Source organism: Branchiostoma belcheri, unplaced genomic scaffold, assembly GCF_001625305.1.
Source record: "Branchiostoma belcheri isolate BF01 breed outbred unplaced genomic scaffold, Haploidv18h27 scaffold315, whole genome shotgun sequence".
Classification (NCBI taxonomy): domain Eukaryota; kingdom Metazoa; phylum Chordata; class Leptocardii; order Amphioxiformes; family Branchiostomatidae; genus Branchiostoma; species Branchiostoma belcheri.
The window spans coordinates 112,328-122,486 of NW_017803927.1; the positions used below are offsets into that span (position 1 = coordinate 112,328).

The 10,159-nt window shown below is 38.9% G+C and overlaps 1 protein-coding gene across 1 annotated transcript in view; it reads right to left on the reverse strand.

Moving 5' to 3' along the window:
* Positions 1 to 5,472, reverse strand: part of LOC109474755 — a 9,436-nt gene extending 3,964 nt beyond the window's left edge. Inside the window, exon 1 of the mRNA XM_019775116.1 lies at positions 4,980 to 5,472. Within this exon, the coding sequence (XP_019630675.1) occupies positions 4,980 to 5,472 (493 nt within the window). The remainder of the gene's footprint in view (positions 1 to 4,979) is intronic.
* Positions 5,473 to 10,159: the final 4,687 nt, after the last annotated feature.

A 10,159-nucleotide genomic window follows, 5' to 3' on the forward strand; every position in this document is an offset into this window, starting at 1 on the left:
ACGTCATAGATCAAACAATACAGATTTGCAGGACCGCATTGTATTTAAATAATACTAGCATTTAACTCCTTCATGCAAAGTAAAGAAATAAGATTAAGTAACCGAATGACTTGTATCAATCTCTTAGTGGCTTATACTATCTGATTCAATAAATAAATCTAACGCACTTGCGAAGTTTTGACGTCATGACGTCATAGATTAATTAATAAAGATTTGCAGGGCCGTAACCGCGGTCTATTTTATTATGCTTAAGGCGTTGTAGCAAAGTAAGGAAATAATTTTCAGTAACCTAAATAACTTTTAACAATCATCAAGGAGTCCATTGTATCAGAGGTTGAATATCACCCTGTCATCCTGACCACTAAAAGATTAGAAGTCATTTTGTTATATGGAATTGCTGTGATTACAATATGGTTGCCAGTAAAATTACTTCGTTACTTTGCTACATGACGTTCCGCATCACACCAGGTTTTCGGTCCAACAAATTTGTATTCCTGAAACTGTTACGTTATGATGTCAAAACTACGCAATGTGCGTTAGTTTTTTTATTGAATCTGATAGTATATAATATAGAAATTGTTTAAAAGTTATTTGGTTATTGAAATTATTTTGTTACAGCGTTTAATCTCTATTATCACACAAGGGATGCGTTTCTAGAAATCTGTATTTATGAGTATATGATGTCATCAGTCGTATCAGTCAAATCGTATAGCATGGATCTTGAATTGTTTAAGTTGGTTCTTGAACATTATTCCGTTCCTTTGCTACAAGGACTTTAATCCCTATGCATACACTAGTGTTGTGATTCTTAAAAATCTGTATACATAATAAATGATTACGCTAGTGTTGCGATCCTTGAAAATCTGTCTTGTTCAATGTATGACGTCAGGCCATCCAAACTTCGCAATGTGCGTCAGATTTTTCGGTTGAATCTGATTGTACTTAAGACTTGTTCAAAGCCATATGGTTACTGAAAAGTATTTCGTTCCTTTGCTAGAAAGTAATAAACCGTGGTTGCGTTTCTGGAAATCTGTATTCTGAAATCATGACGTCATGACGTCAAGATGACGCAATGTGCGTTAGTTTTCACAGTCGAATTGGATAGTATGGATCACGTAAGAATTGTTAAAAGTTCTTTGGTTATTAATTATTAAATTGTTTCGTTAATTCGCTACATGCCGTTCAATCCTCATCACCAAATTGCGATCCTTGAAAATATATATACTTGAATTTATGACGTCATGAAGTCTAAACTTCGTAATGTGCGTTAGTTTTTGTCAGTCTAATCTAATAGTATGGCTCACTTAAAATTTCATAAAAGTCATTTGGTTCTTAAAATCTATTTCGTTACTTTTCTACATAAAGTATAATCTTTATTATTACACTAGGATTGCGGTCCTGGAAAGCTGTATTGTTGAATCGATGACGTCATGATGTCGAAGGTTCGCAGTGAGCGTTAGCTTTATCATTAGTATTTGATAAAATGGACCACTAAAGGTTTGTCGAAAGGCATTTGGTACCTGAAAACTATTTAGTTAATTTGCTACAAGTTGTATAATGTCATAAAATACACTGGGGTTGTGGTCCTGCAAATTGTACATCCTGCAACATGTATTATGTCATGAGGTCAAAACGACGCAACATGCGTCAGTTTTCTCAGTCAAATCTTATAACATGAACCGCTTAAAAATCGTTAAAAGTCGTTTGGTTCTTGAAAATTATTTCACTACAGGATGTTTATATCTGAATGATTTCACTAGGGTTGCGATGTTTCAAAATCTGTGCGGTTGAATCTATGACGTCATGACGTCAAAACGACACAATGTGCGTTAGTTTTTATCAGTTTTCTTTGGTGGTATGAAGCTCTAAAAGAGTGTTAAAATGATTTGAAAACTAAAAAATAGTTACGAGTAGTTGAATATCATTATAAAAATAGGGATTCAGGCCCTACAAATCTGTATGGTTGAATCTATGACGTCATGACGTCAAAACGACGCAATGTGCGTTAGGTTGATCTTTTGGTATGGTCCTCTTGAGAATTTTTAAACCACATTTGGTTCATAGAAATTATTTCGTTACTTTGCAACTTGGCGTTTAATCTGTATGATTACAGTAGGCTTGCAAATATGTATACTTGAATCAATCTATGACGTCATAACGTCAAGACAACGTGATGTGCGTTAGTGTTTTGGGTTGCATCTGATACAATGGACTCCTTGATGATTGTTAAAAGTTATTTAGGTTACTGAAAATTATTTCCTTACTTTGCTACAACGCCTTAAGCATAATAAAATAGACCGCGGTTACGGCCCTGCAAATCTTTATTACTTAATCTATGACGTCATGACGTCAAAACTTCGCAATGTGCGTTAGATTTATTTATTGAATCAGATAGTATAAACCACTAAGAGATTGATACAAGCCATTCGGTTACTTAAAGTTATTTCTTTACTTTGCATGAAGGAGTTAAATGCTAGTATTATTTAAATACAATGCGGTCCTGCAAATCTGTATTGTTTGATCTATGACGTCATGACGTCGAAACTTCGCAATGTGCGTTAGTTTTATTTGTTGAATCGGAAAGTGTAGATAACTTAAGACATGTTAAAAGTTATTTGATTACTAAAAATTATTTCGTTACTTTGCTTCAAGGCGTTTAATACTAGTACATGTATTATTAAATAGGCTGCGGTTGCGGTCCTACAAATCTGTATAGTTTAATCTATGACGTCATGCCGTCAAAACGACACAATGTGCGTTGGTTTTATTAGTTGTATTTGATGGTATGGACCTCTAAAAGATTGTTAAAAACCATTTGAATACTGAAAATTATTTCGTTACATTGCTACAACGCGTCATATATAATTGAATTTTTCTGCATGACATGACATGACATGACGGTATGACATGACGTCAAAACGACACAATGTTAGTTTTATCAGTTTTATTTAGTGGTATGGACCTCCAAATGATTGTTAGAATTGATTTGAAAACTAAAAATTATTTCATTAATTAGTTACGAGTAGTTGAATATCATTATATAAACATGGATTCAGGCCCTACAAATCCGAATGGTTGAATCAATGACGTCATGACCTCAAAACGACGCAATGTGCGTTAGTTTTATCAGTTTTATTTGATGGTATAGACCTTTAAAAGATTGTTTAAATTGATTTGAGACTTAAAAATTATTTCATTAATTAGCTACGAGTAGTTGAATATCATTATATAAACATGGATTCAGGCCCTACAAATCTGTATGGTTTAATCTATGACGTCATGACGTCAAAACGACGCAATGTGCGTTAGTTTTATCAGTCGAGTCTTGTGGTGTGGACCTTTTGGGACTGTTTAAAAGACATTTGGTTCATAGAAATTATTCCTTGACTTTGCAACATGGCGTTCAATATCTATGCATCCACTAGTGTTGTGATCCTCGAAAATCCGTCTACTTTAATCTATGACGTCATGACGTCAAAACGACGCAATATGCGTTAGTTTTATCAGTTTTATTTGATGGTCTGGAACTCTAAAAGATTGTTAAAATTGATTTGAGAACAAAATTATTTCGTTAATTAGGTACGAGTAGTTGAATTTCATTATATAAACAGAAATTCTGGCCGTACAAATCCGTATAGTTTAATCTATGACGTCATGACGTCAAAACGACGCAATGTGCGTTAGATTTATCAGATTTATTCAATGATATGGACCTATAAAAGATTTCATAAATTGATTTGAAAACTTAAAATTATTTCGTTAATTAGCTACGAGCAGTTGAATATCATATAAACAGGGATTCAGGCCCTACAAATCTGTTTGGTTGAATCAATGACGTCATGACGTCAAAACGACGCAATGTGCGTTAGTTTTATCAGTTTTATTTTATGGTATGGACAACAAAAAGATTGCTAAAATTGATTTGAGAACTAAAATGTTGTTCCTAAATTAGGTACCGTACTAGTACGTCATGACGTCAAAACGATGCAATGTGCGTTAGTTTTATTAGTCGAGTCTTGTGGTGTAGACCTTTTGGGACTGTTTAAAAGACATTTGGTTAATAGAAATTATTCCTTGACTTTGCAACATGGCGTTCAATATATATGCATACACTATTGTTGCAATCCTCCAAAATCCGTCTACTTTAATCTATGGCGTCATGACGTCAAAACGACGCAATATGCGTTAGTTTTATCAGTTTTATTTGGTGGTCTGGAACTCTAAAATATTGTTAAAATCCATTTGAATACTGAAAATTATTTCGTTACTTTGCAAGAAGGCGTCTGTTTGTTACATGTCGGGTGCGGTTCAAGATGAATCTATGTGCGTTGATTTAATTCATTCAATTCGATAGTATTGACCACTTAAAGATGATAAAAACTCATTTCGTTGTTTAAAATTAGAGAATGTTTTAATCAAATGAATATAGAGTCTGAAAGGTTGTGGTTTGGTTTGACATACGTACGTGTAATGTCTATTTACAAACCGTATGCGTGCTCATTTGCATATTTGGGACAATAGAATGCTCCCGCGCCCAAGACTTCTACGAAATAATGCCTACCAAGTCGAATCGAAGGCTTAATCGAAGGCTGCGAATCGACGACCGAAAGGAGGGCTAATTTCAGGTTGGTGTAAACGTGTATGATGCGAGAATCGGCGAATATAATGTGATACAAAATCCACAGAATCTCGCTGCTGGTGAAATGATGCCCCAAGTACACCACGCAACATTAGATGTTAAGAGTGCGAAGTGTTTGTTAGTAGATGCATGTACATGCATCGTCAATGGTGTTTCATGTAAGTTAAACAACCGCAGTAAAGATGCGTGATTATGCCAATTTTGTAGTCTTTCGAAATCTGCCCCACCGATAGGACAAAAATAAAGACGGGCATGGTAAAGATAAACGTGTAAAAGTAGCAGAAACCCGAAGGATATTGCTTTGGTTGAAAGACTAAGTAATAACATGTCACAAACTTACCCTTGCTTTCCTGGCAGGTTATCTCTTGATCTGTGGCACCCTTGGACTTCGTTTCTCTGTGCACGTAATCCAGGAACTGTTTTTCACAGTCTAAATCGAGACATTTACATGTAGTACATTGCTTCCTTCGTTCTTCCAAACATGTCTCCATAATGCCAAGGAACACAGTCTTCTTCACTCGGTCTTTCGGGAAGCATCCCGCAAAAAATGCAACTTCATCTTCCGGAAGCGGGCCTTGCTCTTCTTCCTCTTCACTACTCGATTCGCTGGATGATTCATAATCCTCTGAAAACAAAATTCCGGTTTCATTAGCAGAGCAGTGCCCTTCGCCATTTTCTATCATTTCCAGAACCGCGTTCCATTCTTCTGACCTAATGGAGGTTAGGTACAACGTCAGGCACGCTGGCGCGTCCTCAGGAAACCCAGACATGTCCAGCCTCCCATCGTCGACCCATTTACAGGTAAACTGCTGTGCCCAGGAGGTTGTAGCCATGTTTAAGCAGAGATGTTATGTTCGACTCTTAACTGGTATGTCCGGCGGACTACTACATGCACACGCACACGCACCGTGGGTAGGCCCATTACACAATGGCCGGTGCCTCACCTGAGGTTGCTAAGTGACCTTCTGTGACGTCTTCAAAAAGGTGTTCCGGGACTAATCGTTACATATGGTAGGTGGCAGGGCCATCAACTGAACAACTCTGTTTTAATATGTGGTCACGAGTAAGTTGACTGTCTTAAAAATGAATTTTCCCTTGAGTTGGAAGAGGGTATTAGCACTTTTTGCAATATGGCTGTGGCACAAGATCCCAACGTTGGTCTCGGCCGTGCTTTAGATCACAATCGCGAATTCATAACTAAGAAGAAATGGGTGCAAGGCTGTCACAACCTCCACTCTCTTTTGAGCGCTCAGTCCAGGGGTTTAGTTGTGGCTGCAGTCACCAAACTACCTGGAGACGGCCTTCCCGAGGGAGTCTACGCCGTTCGGGTGACGTGTCGCCAAGATGTACCCAATCCAGACTCAAAGAATGTACACCAACAAATCGCACCGTATTCCGGAGATACATGGAAAATGGCCCGCTGTATGTTTACTAGTACCAACTGCTGTGGTGGTGAAGCGCCTATCCGGAGTCCGACGTGTAAAAGACTCGGGATTCTGTTCAAGTTTGCACCACAGTTGAAAACTGTCTTCGATCCAAATGTATGGACTGACGATCGTCTCGCCTCGCGCTGTCGGATGGCGTATAATGACGCTCGGAAGTATAATAGGTTCAAGCCGAAAGGTACTAGGACATACTGGGAAGGCAAATTTGCAGAAGGCGCCAATAAATACTGGATGGCAGGATATGTAGAGAATGGGGAGATGCAGTCATTCTTCTTTATTCATCCAGAGAATCGTGGGTGGCCGAATTAATACGTGGAGGACACTCGGACTTTGCAGAACCTTATAGCAGACTTGAATATGCTGGATTGAACAAACGTGTGCTTTGGATGATATCAAGGGAATCAAATATAATACAAGATTAACAGGTCTGGCGTATCAGACGTCACTATGCGAACACTCACATGTCTTTTTCCTGGGATCTTGTACGGAAGTGCTGTAGGGTTCAAAAGAGAAGATTGCTGGTTGAAGCTGACATGGACCGTGAGAACAACGTGCTCAGTGGTGACTAAAGCTCAAATAGGAAACGTGTGTACCTATTAGAGGTTCAATGGACTTATCTTGCTTGATGGTTTGAAATTTTCAATAAAAATATTTTGAACAAATGTCTAGACTAATATCTGTTTGTTTGTGTGAATGTCACACTATTTTTCCCGGAGTCTTATCTGCACTTAAATTGTGAGATCACACAGGCCTGCCCAAATTAGAACAGATGAAGGATTATAAAGTAATTAAACACATATGTCAAAGTCACTCAATGACTGTAGAATTTAAGTATGTTATTATTTAGTCAAACGCAAGCTAGTACACTACAAAGTTACAAGGTCTTCCTAAAAACATAAGATACCAAAATTGTTATCCTTGTATATACCACCACTTTCTGCTTGAAATGCAATGTACCCATGATGTGATATGCATTAGCAGTTTAAGGACACCACTAATGGACATGTTAGATCAGTGGTATGATTCAGCTTAGGCGCCTTTAAGCACTAGCTTCTCAAACTAGCTGAGAGACCCCATTTGAAGTGTCCACACTTCTCGTGTGGGCTTAATTCTATGCAGTGTAACCTAACATAATTTATCCAGCATGAAGAAAAACCGTGTAAGCAGTCACACGATAGGGGATGAATTTGCGTCGCCATATGAGAATTGCTATGATGCCATGTTTCCCCAAATGTTAACAAAGCGTACTCTCAGGTATGTGTTTTGTGTCACCGTTTTACCTCTCATATTCATCCGCGACAAAAACATAACCACTTAAGGTAATAAGTAGTTCCTAGAGATAGATAAGTTATCGGTCTGACCCGCATTTACTTGGTATCAGGAAGATCAGCTGAATTTTTTCTCCGGAAATATACATCAATATCAGTCCGAAAAAAATGGAGTATTCCGTAAAAACGCAAGAAGTTGTGACACAACACAGAGTAAAACCAAGGTCATCTTCCTCGCCTGGAGGCCCGTTTGGTGTTCTGTTACAAGCTGTTTGGCGTCTGCTTTGTGTCCACCCGTATTGTCCCCAATTCAAGCATAAACTACCTTTCACACTTGCAAAGACCAAACATGCAGGGTAAATTGACACGCCTATATATTATGCCCAGTATTTAGCCAACGGCACAGTTGTGTTTGTGTCTGCTTTAAATTCAATGGCAGGTACATATCAGACAACAGAGTGACAACATCATCGGGTACAAAATCTACACGATCGTCTCAACATCAATGACATCAAGTGTCTCGTCCACGTATACGTCTTAAATTGTTACAAATATCTTACTTGGTGATATCTTAAATTATTTTCATATGCGAGATAGCCTGTCATGTAAAGATGCAGTGCAGGACAGTTAAAAAAACAGTAAAATTTAGTCGAATATGGAGAAGAACTGGCCTGAAGAGTTTAGCCACCACAGAGTTCATTCGTTCTTCGGACGGGGAAATCAACCCTGACTCCCCTTTTTGCCGAGTTATACGATCCGTACCCCTGTATAGTAAGGCCTGGTGGAGACTGGATTTGTTTGTTCAGTTTCTTGGCGACGCTATTATTGCATACCAGACTGAGTATTTACTGTTCAAGTGATCGGCAATTGTAAGTGCCTCCTGGTTTTGGCTAACTTGTGCCAATCAACAGGTCCTGATGAAAATGATTTTGTACACCCCCTGCAAGTAAACCTGTCCAAGGTTCCATGTAAGTTTGTCGTGACACTTAGATGGTAGTCATTTCCAAATTTTGATGATATCTAACAAACTTTAGCCTTTTTTAGTGACAGAATATACGGAAATATCTTGATGACGTAGCTATAATTTGATGTGATAGGTATCAAGTGCTACCCACCATACTGTCTCTTTTGTTATCAAACGATCCTTATTAGTGTGGCACCAACAAAAGAAAAGTACCCGTTTGGTGTACATATTCGTAGTTTCTGCCTCCATCTTACATTACACGATGACGCCGTCTAGTGACAACACAATGATGTGCCGTCTTTTCAGTACTAGTATCTTCTCCGTTTCATGTAAAGCGGCATTTTGTTTCTTTATTTACCTTCTCCATAAGAAAGTGGAGGGATAGACAAACTAAGTGATTGCTTATCGCTGCTGGTTTCACCAAGGAGGTTTAAAAGGGACTTATAAAATCAACACATATAATTTTTTATACAGATAAAAAGATCATTACACATAAGAAATAAACCGTATCAGTAGAGTACTGTTTTTGACAGGGACAAAAGGAGACTGTACACTGTGGTGTTCTGTGTATCTCCTTGGTTTTGCAAGCAAATGAGGTGTCCACAAACGGACCGTCTCGCGCCATTGACGTCATGACGAGCGCGGGTTGAGCGGCCAGCGGGTCGAACAGAATGGACTATCACATCATTACGTCACAGTTTGTTTACCTGTTCTAAAGAACATTCTAGAACGGTCAGTTAAAGAATAAAGATCATTTCAAAGTTTTCAAAGTCAGGCATGTTTGATTTTTGCTGCGTCTAGTTTTGTTGATTCAGCATTACATGCCGTAATGGGTGATTAAGTTGTGACCTTAGGGGAAAGTAATACTGTATTAAAAGCCTTATATCAAGGCTAACGCTACACAAACACACACCGCGCTACGCACCCCTGTACAATATAAACGTCGATTGACCGGCATTCATTGCGGTAAACAAACTGTGACGTAATAATGTGATAGGTCCATTCGAACGGCCTGCAGTGATGACGTGAGGCCCTTCTCGGCATACCATGAGATGCTCGGCGTCGGTCATGGTCTCGGACCGGAGTTTCTTTCCGTATTCGTAGCAAATTGACACCCTCAGCCGGAAGGGCTGTCATTTCTGTAATAAACGCAGATGGGAATTTTCCACTCTTCTGGTTGAAAGGGGTGCTGTGCCGCTTGTCAATACAATTGATTGATATTTTGTGCGCCCAATTCATTTAGCGGTGAATCAGGCCTAGAAAAAGACATTTTCAAGTAAGGGGTTCTTTTTTTCGTCATTTTTTACCTTGGCTGCACGGAAAAAAAGAACTTTCTCAGGGTAACGACTTAGTACTCGAAGAAGCTCAGTACCTAATGTTTCCGAAATTTAAATCTAATTAAAATCGATGCGATAAGTTTATCGCTATCTTCGATGGCCCGGACACACCCACAACCCACGTATAGAACGCACCATCCCAGGAATCCGGCGAAAAGGCCACATAACCATCCGCGCGGACTAATACCAGGAAGTCTTCGCTGGACCACCAACATTACGCCACCTCTAAGGCTACAACTAACAGGCTTTTCAAAAAATACAAAGATATGTACACAAATATTAAGATATCAGGAATATCGCGGCCAAAACATACAATATACAAAGTCACGTTTCCGGCGACTTACTGCGCACTTACTCTGGTCAGATTTAAACTCCGACCCGGAACCTCATGTTCGCGGACCTGAAGAGAGAGTCCCTGCCGGTGTCAAGCCAGATACATGATCCTGCCAAATACATGACTCCGACACTACTTGGGGGTTTCCAATATACCCGTGAGAGACTGAACC